At 42.2% G+C, this 17,164-nt stretch overlaps 1 protein-coding gene across 1 annotated transcript in view; it reads left to right on the forward strand.

Annotated features, from left to right (window-relative positions):
- Positions 1-17,164, forward strand: part of LOC142777073 (neprilysin-1-like) — a 179,580-nt gene that overhangs the window by 23,507 nt on the left and 138,909 nt on the right. The window contains exon 3 of the mRNA XM_075881372.1: positions 10,402-10,570. Coding sequence (XP_075737487.1) covers positions 10,402-10,570 — 169 coding nt within the window. The remainder of the gene's footprint in view (positions 1-10,401; positions 10,571-17,164) is intronic.

Raw genomic sequence — 17,164 nt, forward strand, 5'->3', positions numbered from 1 at the left:
CACAGGTTATAGGATGTGCTGCTATTGAGCAAAGGTCGTGGATGGGGCTTGCAACGGCAGCTACCTTCTTTCGTTGGATCATGACCGTTACAACAAAACCCCGTGTACTTATATGTACACTTGCGTTAAAGGAAACCGAAGTTGTAAGAGTTGTAGTTCCAAACCCTTCAGTATGGCATTATCACCACTGCTTCAGAGTTGCGTTTGAGCTTATGAAGTTGTGAACTAATCGGCTGTCATGTAAAATTGAGAGGAACACAGTCTTTAGACGTTGCAAGGTCTTACTAGTATACAGAATAAATATCAATGATATGTCGGTGCTTGAGTTGTGGCTTTGTGCTTTTTAACTCCACAAAAGACAGAGTAAGTTCAATAAGTTCACCATATGGTATATTACGCAGAGTAAATATTGGTTAAAATAATACACTAATATTTAATCAAAAGGATTTTGATAGCAAGGAGGCCGAATCGATAAATGTGTTTCTTCACAAGTATGCGTGTTTTCACAACTTGACTAAGTTAGCTAATGAGATACTCGTTATACCAACTGGCTTTGGCGTACCTAATTTTATTATTTTTTAATGAAACTGCTTATGTCAACGAACCAGTCGGTGAATGCAGGCGCTACTGCTTTGACATTACGGCAAATCATATTTTGCTTTGGGCACGTATTTTAGTGGAACTATGGCAACTGATCGAGAACACAAAAGCGCATCGATGTCCCACCGACAGACAACTCGCCAACCAGATAAAGACTGAAAAGCACTGTTCATGTAGCATACGTTCGGAGCGCTGAGCCTTGGTTAAAGCCTACAACTTGAAAGGAGTCTTAACGTATGGTGCACGTATTGTTAAGAAAGCCGATAAAACCTCGAATCAGGGTTACTGTTGATGGCTATTCGAGCCAAATTGGCTATTTTACGACCCGAAGGCGACAGAAGATTTAGGTTGGCACCATGGCTATTTTCTGACTACCTTGAACTTCCATTCTGGCACATTGGGTAGCCATTTTTCATATTATTTTATGAGCAATAACACGATTTTCGAAGCAGTTTTGTCATATCAGCCGGTATACATTCACACGGTTTCTCTCCACTAGCAGTTTAGTGCATGGCGGGCACCCCTACGCAACGCACGATGCGTACAAATAGAAAGTTTTGAAATTACATGCGCGAAGGCACACTTTTAACAAGCATGCTGCTCACGCTGGCCGCCATCGGTTCTGATGCTACGTGCAAGTTTGATTCCTATGCGCAGCACGTGTTTTCTTATGAAATACAAAAAAGTACAGATCCTCGACAAAATGACGCTAGACTGTTGGTCTTGACCACATTTGACTACCTTACGCTGGACTGGTATACTGTAGCTCTGCTAATCAAATTTGGCATGTAGCTTGAAGAAAAAACTCCTTCCAGCGTTTAATCTGCACAATGACTTGGCTGGAATGCTTCAAAACGATTCTGTATCTCGTTAGGCGTTTATCTATTCTGCATAAATTATATGCATGGCGCACTGAATTTGTTATAATGTATTTCTTATATTTGGATCTTATATGTGGCTTGAAGACCAAGCAAGAAGAAAATTTGCTCCTATTGCTACGGTTCTCCACATTAAAAATGGTATTTATTGTTTGACATCAACAAAATTGGGGGACCCTTAAGCTTCACTTTTAAGAGTTGAACGCGATAGCGAAATCCAGCTCCTAGTACGCCCGTCAACCGCTAAGTGCATACTTACTAATATTTTTGGCAAACACACACACACACACACACACACACACACACACACACACACACACACACACACACACACACACACACACACACACACACACACACACACACACACACACGCGCGCGCGCGCGCGCGCGCGCGCGCGCACGCACGCACACATGCGCGACGTATTTATAGTAATGCAGTGACTGTGCAGTGCGGCCACTTCCCTCTGCCATAAAGTCTCTCAATGCCTCACAGATGGCAGCACTTTATCTAGCGTTTGCTGTTTGCTTGATGAACGCAACGGCTCCTCTACGCCTCTGGAAAGGCATGATATGTTGTCCGCAACATGGACTTAGTTTTCAATTTTTAGAGCTGTTTGAAAGTTCCTTTGTGTTTTTAGCGGCGACGGATGCTGCACTACCCCGGCCGTTTTGGACGTACATTGATGGCCACTCATATGCGCCTATAAATCGCCGAATGGGCTCGTTTTTTTTTTTCGTCGTGACACCTGTCGAAAAAAATGCGTTAAGGAGACTCCTTCCACTACGTGGCATTTATGTAGTGTTTTTCTCCCAAAGCAGCTGCAAGTAACATCGTCGATTTGTGCTGGGACATCTGCTTGCCATGCGAACGGCCCGGGTTGAATACTCAACGGGGAAAATTTTATACTTTATTTTATTTGCTTCTTTCTCGATTTTTCGCTCACGAGCGATTTTTCACTTACAACCAACGCGGCCGACGCCGATGGTGAAATTTCTGTGACACGAGCTCTCTCACGCTATCGCGTTAATAAATATACTACCACTTCTGACTAATTAGGCTACACATTTGGCTGTAATAGTAAATGGATTGGCTACCTTGGCTACTTTTAGCCAGAGTTCTCGCTACTTTTTAAATCCACCCAAAGACCGCCTTGCCATGAAGCATTATACAACGTGCCCCAGCAAACTCTAACCCCTCTAGCCAGAGTTAACAAAACATGCCATCATGACGGGCGCTTGTTTCGGTGTTCTCTCCTATATATATAGCCCCTTTTCTGTATTGCACCCCTACTTTTACACTTTATGACGGCGAAGTCAAATGCATGTTGCTCGCTATTGCATGGAGTTGCGTATTTCAGAGGAATCGCAGTATTCTTTGGTCTGATAATTTGCTTAGTTCTATATTATTGAATAAATAACTTCTGAAGCAAGAAAGTTGTGTAAAAATTCTGATGAGAAAGTTGCAGAATGGTATGCAAAAGGCTCAGTTTGACACTTTATTATAATATAGCCACTGTATTCGTTTTTGCGAAATACAAAATACCACGTCATCCATCCGCTTGAGCACCACAGTGCAGTGCTCCCATCGTGCCACGTACAAATAATCTGCTTCCCTCGGCGCCGTCCATGACAGCGGTAAGCGGATGGACCCGGATATCGATTTTGGGGCCGCTAGCAACAGGTTCGTCATCGCACAGCCACGATCCTCGCTGCCCTGTCGCTTTTTAAGTCGCTTTTTCCCCATATATATATATATATATATATATATATATATATATATATATATATATATATATATATATATATATATATATATATATATATATATATTCGATGGTCGTAGGTTCGACATCTGCTGACGGCAAGTAATTTTTTCACCCACTTTTCTTTCATATATATATATATATATATATATATATATATATATATATATATATATATATATATATATATATATATATATATATATATATATATATAGTGGGAGTAATAATTCAATGGGCCAGTTAGTTTTCGAGAAGGTATGGGATATGGCACAACGGGAGCGTTGTCAACAAGGATAAATATATTTATTTCCCAACAGTTTCGGGAGGGGTCCTCCTTTCATCCCCTGATGAAGGGAGGACCCCTCCCAAAACTGTTGGGAAATAAATATATTTATCCTTGTTGACACGCTCCCGTTGTGCCATATATATATATATATATATATATATATATATATATATATATATATATATAGAGAGAGAGAGAGAGAGAGAGAGAGAGCGAGCATAGAGCATAGAACGCGTTATTCGAAGGTCGTAGGTTCGATTCCTGCTCACCGCTGGTTATTTTTTCATCCACTTTTCTTTCTTTCTATTTACATTTCATTGGTTCTAATAACTTCCCCTGTACATTCCTTGGCATTACTGTCTGTTAGATCTCATTAATATTGTGTTAAAACACGGAAAAACGAGTCTTAGGTATACACTTCTTGCCCTTATATATATATATGTATATATATATATATATATACAATGTTGCCAAAAAAGCATAGAAGAAGTTATTAGACCAAATTGTAATGTAGATGTATAGAAAGAAAAGTGGTGCAAAGATACCTTGCCGTGGGCAAGAACTGAACCTGCGACCTTCGAATAACGTGTTCGATGCTCTACCAACAGAGCTACCATGGCGGCTATCCCCCCAGCCACTTTAAAGCGTTTATATGTGAATTAAACGTGGGAACGTCAGTCAGCGCCACCTGTAGCCATAGCAGCGAGTGTAGCACACTCTTCATGAGCCTGTTTTGGCGTCACGTGTCATGTGAACTTATTGCGATCTGGCAGCTGACCAATAGTCCCTCGTATACTACCTAAAGGCACCTTGTCTGCCAGTACGAGACCCTGTTTAATGAATTAAGAAAAATAGTGCATTCTTACGGGCTCGCGTTCCAGTGTTTCACACAATACTAATGACATCTAACAGATAATAATGCCAAGGAAAGTATAGGGGAAGTTTTTAGGCCGAATAAATGTAATGTAAATGTGAAGAAGGAAAAGTGGGTGAAAAGATAACTTGTCGTGGGCAGAGACCAAACCTGCGACTTTCGAATAACACTTTCCTCTCTTCTCATTTACATTACAATTTGGTCTAATAAATTCTCCTATACTTCTTTCCTTGGCATTATTGTCTGTTACATCTGATTAATATTGTGTGAAACCGGGAAAAACGAGCCCTTAAGCATATAATTCTTCCCGTTATATATATATATATATATATATATATATATATATATATATATATATATATATATACGATATGTTGGATTTAACGAAAACCACCATATGATTATGAGAGACGGAAATAAATATATTTATCCTTGTTTACAACGCTCACGTTGTACCATATATATATATATATATATATATATATATATATATATATATATATATATATATATAAATCGAATCTTTTACATACAACCAGATCTATATATAACTTCTTCAGGAAAAATTTTTGACCAGTTTCGTTGGTTTAGAAGCTAATTCAATCAATCTCACCCAACAATCCCACACACAAAAATTAAGGCAGATTCATATCCGTGGTGTCAAGCCTGAAGAAAGTGCAGAGCTGGGTGGTCTGCCTTGTTTCGAATGCAGAGCATTTCCTAGTCGCACGATGCCACGCTTCGGCAACAGCAGCGGCGCTGCCCAGACCCCCACTGCGCATGCTCGCGTCTCGTGCCGGCCCAGGAAGATACCCGCAAAATTGTCGTTCCCCTGCCCCTCTCTCGCTTTGCAAGGCCGATCCAGACTACGTCTGCTAGTAAACGAAAAAAAAAACGACTGCTTGCGTTTCAGAACCGTTCACTGGGCACCCCGTATAGTAGGCACTGGATCGCGCGTTGGGAATTCAGTCAAAGGCGTCTTCACTTGGTTTTCGCTTGGCGTTGAAGGCAAAACTTCTTTTTTATTCATGACGTTGAAGGCAACACTTCTTCATTAAATAAATAGGAATAATGAAGACGAAACAGCAATTAAGCATTCCCAAACCAAACCCAATTACGCAACATTCACCCGATACCCCCCACTCTGCAACGCATTTAGTCGAGTTTTCCCGTGGGAAAATGCAGGCGGCATTTTTTCTTTCGTTTTTTACCTCTTTCTTTCTCTTTTTATTGGTATATCTGTTCATTCATTCTTTCTTTCTCTCTATTTGTCGCTTCCTATTTCTTTCTGTCCCTACTATAATGTCGCTATTTCGTTATTTCCTCTCTTTATCTTTCCGTTTCTGTCTTGCTCTGTTTTTCGCAGTTTCTTTATTCTGTATTTTTCTCTCTGCGTGTGTTTTCGTTGTCTTTGTATCTTTTTCTGTCATTGTTTCTTTTCTTTCGTGCTTTCTCTTTTGTTCTTCCTCTCTCTCTCTCTTTGACTTCATTCTCTTGGTCGTCAGAGTTACTGTGTCAGGACGAATCGGCGCACGTGTTCTAGGAGCTAAACAGAAACTGAAGAAGCCACGGAAAAGTATAAAGAGAGTTAAAAGAGAGTTAAAAGTATAAAGAAAAGTATAAAGAGAGATAAAAAGTATAAAGCCCGTTCATAATGATGAGAGCGTTTGGTTCGCTTTACATAGATGAACAGTTGGGCTGAAACAGCAACGTTGTTAAAACACTAAGACTTACTCCATGCAGTAGTCAGCAACATGCACTCAATCGCGTCGTTATAAAGTGTGTGGGCATATTTTTAAACCCCGGACAGAGTTAGCTGGGGAATCGTGCGTATACTGTCTCTGAGGGTTTCAAATGTGAGGTGATGATCAGGCAGTAAGTTTTACGCCGCGTAGTGCACAAACAAACATGTCAGAACGTACGACATATTCGTCGATTCTCGCCAGAAAACCATTCAAGGAGCGCGTTGTTTGGGCTATAAATTTACCATACCACACGTTTGTACTGCACAACTGTAAGCCATGCGGAGCAATGAGAGCATTGTCCACCTCGGTGGAGCAGTGGCTCTATTGTTCGGCTGCTGACCAGAAGGTCTCGGGTTCGATCTCGGCCCCAGCACTCACATTTCAATGGAGGCCAAGTGGTAGAGGCCCGTTTACTGTGCGACGTTAGAGCACGCTAAAGAACACCGGATGATGGAAATTTACGGAACCCTCCCCTACGGCGTCTTTTGTAATATCGTAGTTTTGAGACGTCAAATGAGCGCATGCATGGCGATTGATTTGTGAAAAATCTTTGTTCATGCAAGGGTTTCCTTCGCAAAGTCTTAAACAACGTGAGTTGTTTAAGGCTCTAGCGAATGAGATCTCTATCTGAAGGTTCTGTTACAGAAGCTTTTAGAGCGATTTGCATAAGACACGTGGAGACCTTGTAGTACCTTTGAGGGCTGTTGTCTGGCCAGTTAGATAAATTCAGACCTCATATACTTGCAAAGCCCTCCTGCCGTGTCATTCACTATTACCGGTAGCCTTCGCTAATATATTCAGCACGAAAATTGGCTGAAATATTCCATCCTAAAACTTATAACGTAAAAGTTTCCTTGTCTTGAATACGGGCTCATTTGCGGAAACAGCCGCATCCATCCCTCTCTTTTATTTCGATGTCAAAGAGGCACACAAAATGCACTATGCCCTCCTTGGTTCCTGGGTACCCAACTGAGTACCATTGTTTTAAAGGCTACAGATCATAACAGTTTGACATCCGCGTGTCGAAATTTGTTTTAGCACAATAAGAAGGAGTTGTTTTCAGGAAGCCTTGAGAAGTGGTGCCGTGTAACCACAGGTTTTCTCACTCAATTTAATCGAAGTGTCAGAATAAATAGTCTCCACGCCATTGAAATAATCTGAGCGCAAAGCTAATTATTCTACGTGCCAAACATTTGATGTAATCGCAAATATATTTAATACAAATGCCAAGTCTGTTGGGCTGCGTGACAATGAGTCTGATTCAAGTGCACCATGTTTAATATAATTGCGAACGGCTTTCACTCAGATGCCAGTCAGTTTAATTCGTGCACCAGATACGTATTGTTTGTCACTTTATACAGCTTAACTGTGGGAACTATGTAAACATGAAGCGAAATGAAGAAATTTTCGCTTGCTTATGAAATGAGGTGCATTGATATTTCCCCCTAACGTTTTGGTGTCATAACTTCAAATTAAAAAAACAGTGCGTAATAATTGCATTAATGGGTACTAATTGTATTTGCTCATAGAGTCTATGTTAGTATGTGCTTCATCGCTACTTCATCTATACCATGACCGCATATGCAGAGACTCATGTCGTCTACCCAGCGGACGGAATGTGGCTGCTTATTCGCTGTGGCGTTCGTAGTCGTCTTCTCAGCCCGGTGAGAACGATGGTGACCGGCAGATGATATTGATCTGTTCTTGAAATCAAAAATAATCATTTAAAAAACTGAAGTTGCATTTCTTTGGGTTCATGTGAAGTCAACTTTAAAAAAAAGCATCAAATTTTTATGCAACAGACGGCGATAGTGTTGCTGAAGCGTGTTTGCGTGAAATACGAGTGTTTCATTGGATACACACGATTTTATTTTAATACAAAAATGACAGCTTATATGAACCTAAAATATCACTTACATTGTCTGCATTAGTGTTATGAGTTTACATCTCATGTGCTCTGCAGGACGAAAAATTCTACGAATGGTCTCTAATTAGCTTGGCACTGTGGGGGCCTCCTGATTTCTTTATTACATACCTGTTTTTGACCCATCGCTGCGTATGGCTAGGTTTTCCATATTTGGTATGCATTCCGGCACTCTAATAACCATTGTTTGTTCTTCGCATTACGTGACCTGTCCCGGGCATATAATGCTATACGAATTCATTTATGAGCTTTGGTGACGAACATGAAATATTCGTTAACATGTTACTGCTTTTTCTTTTGTTGCCATTAAAATGATTTCACCTGGGCCGCAGTCATCTACAAACATGTACATCGCAAAGTACAAACACTTCTCAAGCAAACAATGGCAGTAATTTTTTTCACAAACGCTGGCGGCGAATGCAAACAGTAATGATTCGTTCTACTCTGCCGCTATTATTTTATATAATTGTAGGAACTGCATTTCAATCGTACTGCCGTTTTTACGCACCGTATTTCGCATTTTGTGCATGGAATAAACTGACTGACACCTGAAATAAAGACATTGGCAATAGGATTAAACATGGTGGCACTTATATTAAATTAACTGACACACGGCCTAATTGAGTTGGCGCTTGGATTAAATGTTTCGTGCATGAATTAAGTTGCTTGGCGCTCAGATTATTTCAATGGCGTGTGGATTATTTAAAATGGCACTTGGATTAAGTGAGCGGGAAAAGATGTAGTCATATTCGCGATACGAGCGAGCGAAAATGACTGGGTACTGCACGAGCGCTCGGCTGCGTCCTAGTGATAAGTGAAAGCTTTTATCTATAGTGCATTCCTTTAAACATGAACCCTTTGTAGATCATGTTGAAAGTCATTTCAGTTTGACATTTTTGTTGCACTCAATCTCAGAGACTTCGAGAGGTCAGATGTACGCAAATGGGCATCATGCACACATTTTGAGACAACCGTTCAATTTTTCAAACTCAAAATATTTCTACAATTCTTTTTGACGGCAAGGAGTAAAAAATAATCATATAAAAGAAATTTTCATTGGTTTACTTTTGCAAATGAGGAGGATACAGTTACAGAAGTGTACTCATTCTGAAAATTATGCAGGATTAAATATTAGACACTCATTTAAACCTCTGTGCGTCAGCGAGACACATACGTCCCCCTTTTATTTCAACAGAAAAAAAATTCTTCAAAATTTTTTGTTGAAATTAACCCAACGCTAAGTGGCTGCTACCTTAAGTAAGTGTACAGGCAGCTTGAGAAAAAATTGTTTTATGCGGTTTCAGAACGTGGCAGTTGTGCAGCTATACCGTTGAGATTCGTTTCATTTTTTGTGGCAGCATCTGAATTTTGTTGTCAGGTATAAAAAGAACGAGAAACTGGTTATTCGAAATTCCAGGTCATTTTCACTTTTTTTTTGGTTTTCTAGATCAGTGATTTCAGCTCCCTGTCAACATGTGTTTTTTTTTTACAACTGTGCAGTAAGTCGACCAATGAATGCATCATATATCAGAAAGAAATGTTTTTATATTCTAACGAAGTTGCCGGGGGTCCTAAAGGCGAAAAGTTGCCCTATACAGCTTGATTGTGCCTGAAAGTCCCCACGTGGCAGCAGTAACACTAAAACCTGCATACGTGCATATGTTCAGCACATTGAAACACAATCGTATGCGAAATCAACGTGTTCTTCGCTAAGCCTAATTCAGGATAATGGTCTGTGGTGAAAACTTTCTTGATATCATGTACCTCAAGAAAACTTGGCTGATATCCAAGGAGGATATCAGTACTCGGCCCTTATCGACGACGAAGAAAGAGACGACTAATGTGCAAAAAAAAAAAAAAAGCTGTGAGTGGTCAAGCGAGTTTCACAGGTACAGACCACAGTGCTACGATGGCTTGTCAGGCGCATCTGCAGCTGCTGTCCTACTGCTGGAAATGAGGTGCACGTAATTTGGCGCTGCAGAACGTCAGGCGTGCTCCTTTACACCACTTGTTTCGGCTGTTTAATCCCACATACTTGATAATGTGGCCGCATGCTGGTATACCTTCCTTAACCAGTAGGAAATACGTGCCACGCTTTTTTTCAGCTAAATACTTGTTTATTTTGATAACATTTGTTTTATACTGTTTCTTTGGGGTTTATATGTATAATATACCTCACCCGGTTTTTAGAACATGTGAAATATATCGGCGAAACTACAAAGAGTTAATTAATTTACCTTGTGGCATTCAATATTTACGGCTATTTTGATTGTTTTGTGTGTTGCCTATATGAAATCAGAGAATTGACAACCTCAAACCTTTTAGATTTCAGTCGCTTCAGAAGAAATTCTCTGGCACAAGGAAAGGAAAAGTCTCGTTGAAAAAAACACTCTGGCGGAATACTACATGAGTCGGCTTGAAGCAATCGGAGTGTTCAGCTCTAAGCAAGCAGCTGAGGATTATGTTCCTAAATTAGCAGAGCTCGAAAATGCTGGTATGTATTGCACCGTCCTTGTAATATCCGTAACTTTTCTATATTTGTTGGACTGTTGTTTATCTGTTACGTGACGAGCCTTAGTTGTGCCAAAAACGTCCTTTTATTGTGCGTACCTGGTTCTACACGGCGATTCTTCTCGCTAGTGCAGCGTTATATTTCGGTAATTGAACTATCCCTTAAAAAGAGCAGGAAATAGAACGCAGTACTTCATAACTATGTATGACACGCAAGTGAAATGGAAAAGTTGCCAGTGGTGGCACGCAACTAATACAAAACACCGGTGTACTTAGATATATGCATGCGTTAAAGAACCCAGGTGATGAAAATTAATCTGAACGACGTGTCTGACAATAGTATCATTGTTTCGGCAGACATTATCTCAGCGTTTTTAGTTCTATTATAACATGAGCTTTTGCAAAGCACTGTTATAAATTGGAGGTCAGTTAACACTATTTGCTTGAAGAAAACATATACCCTTTTTCCACGAAATAACCAGACTTTAGATGCATCACTGTCATGCACGTAATACCCCAAAGTTCCTCTTTGCTGAACTGTTACCTTTCTATACAGTTACTGGATAAAAGGAAGCTCTTGCACAGGAAACATCTCCGCATTCCTAAAGCATTGTCTGTCACGTAGCTTTCCTGAATAAACTTATAAACTGTTCTACATTTCATGGAGGACTGAACAAGCTAATTAAGCGGATACGTATTTATGCAACAAAGTTTTGTTTGAACTCATCGCGACAATAAAAAATACAGGTGTTAATTATTTTTTAAAAGCTTACTTGGCAAGCTTTCTTGCTCGTGTCTGGCACGATGGTTGCTGGTGTGTACACCAGTGTTGCCAGTATTCTTAAGATTGGCATCCGTGTCTTGGCACCACTTGGACGCATGGAAGGATGTCGACATTGCCGCGCTTCTGGAGGTGTCCAGAAAGCGACAGCAAAGCGAATTTTTTACGTCCATCGGCTCACCTGAAGCCCTTTGTTCCCGCTCAGCCAACGGATTACCTGGAAAGGGCTGTTTTGCTGTCTGGGCTTCCTAGTTAGACTGCTCCCCTCTGCGTTGTTGGAATCGTCGGAATGCACCTGACAATATGCCGAGTGCCGAAGAACCGTCTTCGGTGACGTTTCTCGCATTCCAAGGACCTTTCGCGAGTTCATTTCCTGTGCATCAAGGCCTGCCAGACAGCAATGCTTCCTTGATGAGTCAACTTTGAAACTAGCCGAACCGGATGGGTCGACTTTGTGTGTGTGTGTGTGGGGGGGGGGGGGGGGGGGGGTTACAGGTCATCGCATTGTGCCAGCGGTGCCATGCTATCACTTAGCGTTTTGTCTACTGCCCCCTCCTTGGGCGACAAACTATGCGTGCCTTTGCCCCTTTCCTGGGAGAGGTCTGTGAATTCACCTTTTCGTGAGAGCAGTGAAAGACGATTGATTCGTGAAGGCAGTGAAAGAGGACGATTCCATTCGAGGGTCCTGGACTTTATTGTCGTCCCTCACGGGGAATCTTGGGAAGACAGATGATATAAAACGTGAGTGCTAAGACACTCGAGTGCGCGTTTTCTTTTTGGTCACGCTACCGAATCATAAAAACACTGTAAATAAACGTTCTAGTTTTCAGCTCCGTCTCCTCGGTTCATCTTGGCCCTGACCCTTGTATGGCTCCGAGGGCCGACGAAGTCCCCCAGTCACAACGGTATACACTTCTCCGATCACCACTCCCGTCACCTCTCTGGTGATTCATGCTCACTAGAGAGCGTGCTGCCACCCAAATCGTCGTACTAAAGGTAACAGGAATGCAGCGGTAATGAAAAACAGGGCACTGTGGAATTACAATAGATATGATGTTGTGAGAGGAATATGGAAAGGGGTCATGGTTCCGGGTCTGACGTTCGGCAATGCGGTCTTGTGCATGAGATCAGAAGTTGAAGCAAGATTAGTAATTAAGGAACTTGGAATAGGTAGGCTTGCCTTAAGAGCTCACGGGAATACACCAAATCAGGGAGTACAAGGTGATATGGGATGCACATTACTTGAGGGCAGGGAAGCTAGCAGCAAGATAAAATTTGAGAAGCGATTGAGAGAAATGGGGGAGGAACGTTGGGCTAGGAAGGGATTCAGCTACTTGTACATGAAGAATGTCGATACAAAATGGAGGAAGCGAACCAAAAAATTGACCGGTGAATACTTGGAAAACAGCAGGGGGCCAAACCGAAAAGAATTATCGGTTAAGAAGAAGGTGAAGGAAGCTGAGACCAATATGTGGAGAACTGGCATGATTAAGAAGTCCGCGCTAGAGATCTATCGAACTTTTAAGCTGGAAATCGCCAAGGAAGGGATTTATGATAATACTCGGGGTAGTTCTCTACTGTTTGAGGCCAGGACGGGAATATTGTGAACCTAGATATATCGGGCCAAATACAAAGGGGTAGACACGGTGTGCAGTGCGTCTGAAGAGGAAGAAGAAACTGCTGAACACCTGATAATGTTCTGTAAAGGGCTTCACCCTATAGTTCAGGATGATGGCGCAGAGTTTTTCAAAGCACTGGGGTTTAGTGACAGGGAAGGCAAAATGGATTTCAAGCGGGTAGAATTAACTAGAAGGAGGTTATCTGATTTGTGGCTAAAGTCAAAGCACGAGTGAAAATTGAACGCTTCACTGCAAACTACGAATCCTCAACCTCACTATTTAAGAAAAAAAATAAATCTAGTTTTTGGTTCATTAACTATTACGGCTTGGTAGCGCTAGCCACCGCCCGGTCTAACGGATACAGCCATATCCATCCATCCATCCGTCCATCGGTTTTCGATGACCCACGCACTCACCTTCGTGCGTCTACGTCCACTCCGTTCTTGTCGCTTTGTAGGCATGGTAGCACGTGACAAGTTCCTACGATGAATGTTGCGCACGAGTACCGATGTCCTCCCAAGCTCCGGCCCTCACCTGCCTGCTCTCAACCACATTGAAGAATGCATGATAGCTTCATGTCTGCCTATTTTGAGTGTTATTGCGCTGCAGCGCGCCACAGTGTTGAATGCGTTCTTCCTCCTCTCATTCTTTTCTCCTTTTTTCACTCCCCCCCCCCCCCATACCCGCACGGAACCGTGAAGGTGCCTTCGTATTGAAAGACTGTAACAATTCCACGCTTTTTTCTTCATTTTTTTCTTTAACAACCTCTATGAGCGTAACTGTGTTAGACATTTGACTGCTAGCAGCGGTCAGTATGCTATAAAGGGGCAGGTGGTCAAGGCGCCGATCGACGTTGTCAACACTGTGCAGTGCCGACCGCGGAACGTGCCCGAGAAAGCCACTTTCGACGTACACATCAAGCGCCGGCTTGTTAACAAGCCTTCCTACATAAATGGTCTCTCCAAAAAAAAAAAAAAAAAACACCCCGTGAAACTCCAAAGCGTGATTCACTTTGTGGATATGGCGGTGGTATTTTTTCCTCGTAGCCATACTAGCCAGAAGTAAATATACAATTAGTTCAGTCGCCCAACAGCGCTTGTGTAGAGTAGCAAGCGGAACAAAAGCTAGACAAGTCAAATAAAATTAAAATAAGTCAAATACGATGCGAAAACACAGTTTGTCCCCAAAGACAACCATTCCATTCCTATGGAGATTGCGCTTTTCTCTCAATTATTAGTATCGTCTGGCGGGCTTAGTACAATAAATAGGAGATAAAGGGTGTACATATTTAACGTAAGCTGCCGGAAACGCGTTTTATTCGCTGAAAATTGTCTCAAATTGCTTAAAACGAACTGGCGCTGCGTACATATACGTGTTACCGTCCGCCTATTCACACTAAGGAGTGAGTCTGATCCTGGGGCGAACTGACTAAGAGCCGACAAAATGAATTTATTGCTTAAAGTTTAACAGCGCAAAAAAATACACGGTGGACAGGAAAAGGACGGGACAAGCGCTTGTCCCATTCTTTCTTGTCCGCCGTGTATTTTTTCGCGCTGTTAAACTGTAAGTATGCTAAACCAACTAGACCAATCAGCCACTTTATCAATTAATTGATTGAAAACTACATTGGACTATGTACATTGTGCTCGAACGTTGTTTGGATCAGATGCACTCCTTGCGACGTGGTGCTGCCACGTGCCAGCGCCATGCTCCGTTGTCTGCTGACGCTACTGATTAGCCACACGGGACAGAAGCATCGTGTTTCATCCTGCGTGCTCAAGCCCATGAGGCGCGCTGACGTCACTTTATTCCCCCGTTGCATCCGCCACCCCCTCTCCCCTTGTGTCACCTTCAGTGCACTCGTTCTAACGTGAGAAGAAAGAAAAGCACATGACAAATATCGGCAACTTCACTCCGTTTGATATATTCAAGAAAGTCTTGCGGCAATTGATTCGTGAGGCAATAAACTCCGATACTGAGGGTCATTAGGTGAATACTTGAAAAATGAGCTCAAATCCCCTCGAAGAACTTCGCAGAAATAGCGTTTCTAAGGTCGGAACAAGAAAGGGTGATATGTTTTTTTATTGACTCGCCCAGCTTGGGTAATTTCATCGAGCTTCATGCGTCAGCATGAAAAAATATTAAACCTGCAGTGATACAGCGCTGGCGGAATAAGGGGACCCTAGGGCATTTTTACTCTTTTATGTGGACTCTGCGACGGGTTTTTGTTGTCACTGTCACCATCATGTCCCGTATAATGTCTAAGGCCTGCCATTAAAGCAGAGAGAAAAGGCCAATCCCATATTTAACGAGCACAAAAAGATGCGGGGTTGGGGGGGAGGTAGAAGTCATCCGGGCAGTAACTTTTAATTTTGATTTTGAGGGCATGGTCACCACCGCTGGCGCGCGTGCTATCTCGCTATTTCGGCAGCCATGAGCGGGCGGCTAGTACACCCTTCTACGTGCTGCACTCTCAACGCGAAGAGACTGTGCGGGAAGTTTCCCTGGAGGGGTCATATTTTCTTACACCAATTGTGGTTGAGCTGCGTGTAAACGGATCCTAAAGAGCTGACTGCCAGGCTTCATTTGGTATAACATCACAACTTCTTGCTATTGCACTCATTGCTTCACCCTACAGGTGACACTGAAACAATTTTTCAAGTAATCATTCAGTGGTGTCATTTGAAGAGCTTATTGCATCACGAATCTACTGCCGCAAAAACTTAAAAAATCTCTCAGTAGAGCTACATGAATTTGTCGCATGCTTCAAGCGCTTTTTTCTCCTTTCGTACCGGCGAACAAGCTGAAAGCTAAGTAAGTTTGGCGTATGGGGGGGGGGGGGGGGGGGCAATGATGCTAGAACATCTGTCCATTCGTCAGCGCGTGTCATAACCTTGAGCACTTTGTTTTTTTTTTCTCTTCAGACACGCAGCGTACTTTCAGTATGATCGTAAGCTCACGCAGGCACGTGACGGCCTCTCGCAGCGGCTGCGTGATGCCGTCACGGCATTACACGGTACGTGCATGGCACGCTACGCGCCGTGTAACTCTGTTCGTAATTGACGAATTTTAAAACTTTTGTGGCAGTCGATTTGTGAGGCAATAAGCTCATTGGAGTAGAAGAAATTAGCTTCATGTGTGTCATCTTTTTCACTTCACTTATATGTCAAGATGCAGCATACAGTTCTTTTAAAGGGTGTAAGCATGTCCACACTATTGTGCTTGAATATGAAGTGAACCGTTCTACTAATAATTTTTAAAGGTTTGACTGTGAATATAATTATGCCATCAACTGTTGCGACACATCCTTAGAGACTCACAGAAAGATGTATACTTGCATCCATCTTCACACACGGTAGGGCTCATCTAGATGTCAATCACATTTGGATAACTATATCTTATGTTTTGAGCAAAAGCATAGTGCTACTCGAGATTGCTTGAACTGAATACTTAGTGTTATCGCGAATAGATATCAATACATGTTTACACTGAAAGGGCTTTTACATGCAGCTTCCCAATTGTTATGCGTGTGTCCGCAGAATGGCATAGTCCAGTCGTGTGAAGAAGGAAGGTAGTGAGGTCGTTGATGGTGCCTTCAGGGCATTCATAAGTGCTAATGATTAGTAAGAAGATGTGGCTGTCCACTCGAAGTGGATATAGAAGCATCATGAAGCGCTCCGAGTGAAACCCGGCAACATTGCATCCCTGCCCCTATCCTTCACTTTCTTAGTGCATCATTACGTTGCTCATGCACATAAAAGCCGTGGCAAAACATCGACTTGTTTGTAGCTAATCGCGATTCGACCCAAAATCAGAGAATAAATTTTGAGCATTTATTGTCAAGTTGTGTATTGTGTTTGATATACGACATGACTCGACAGGTTTTATACATACGAAATCATATTGTGAGGCAGACGATCCAGCAATGTCTGGAGTGGCCATGACAAGTGGTAGTCAGCGGTGACCCCAGCATAGCTCCAGTAAAAGCGTTCGAGAAGACTGGGGGATCGAGAAGCACCTCCGCCACTTGTGAGGCACGGCTTTCTTCGAGTCGAGCTCAGGCTCGCACACGTTAGGATGCTATATACAGATGAGGAAGTTCTACAAATGATGATGATATGTCTGAATGACAAAGAGTAAACAACAGCACTCGAAATATACAAATAAGGTCCTAACA

Source organism: Rhipicephalus microplus, chromosome X (genome assembly GCF_043290135.1).
Source record: "Rhipicephalus microplus isolate Deutch F79 chromosome X, USDA_Rmic, whole genome shotgun sequence".
NCBI lineage: Eukaryota > Metazoa > Arthropoda > Arachnida > Ixodida > Ixodidae > Rhipicephalus > Rhipicephalus microplus.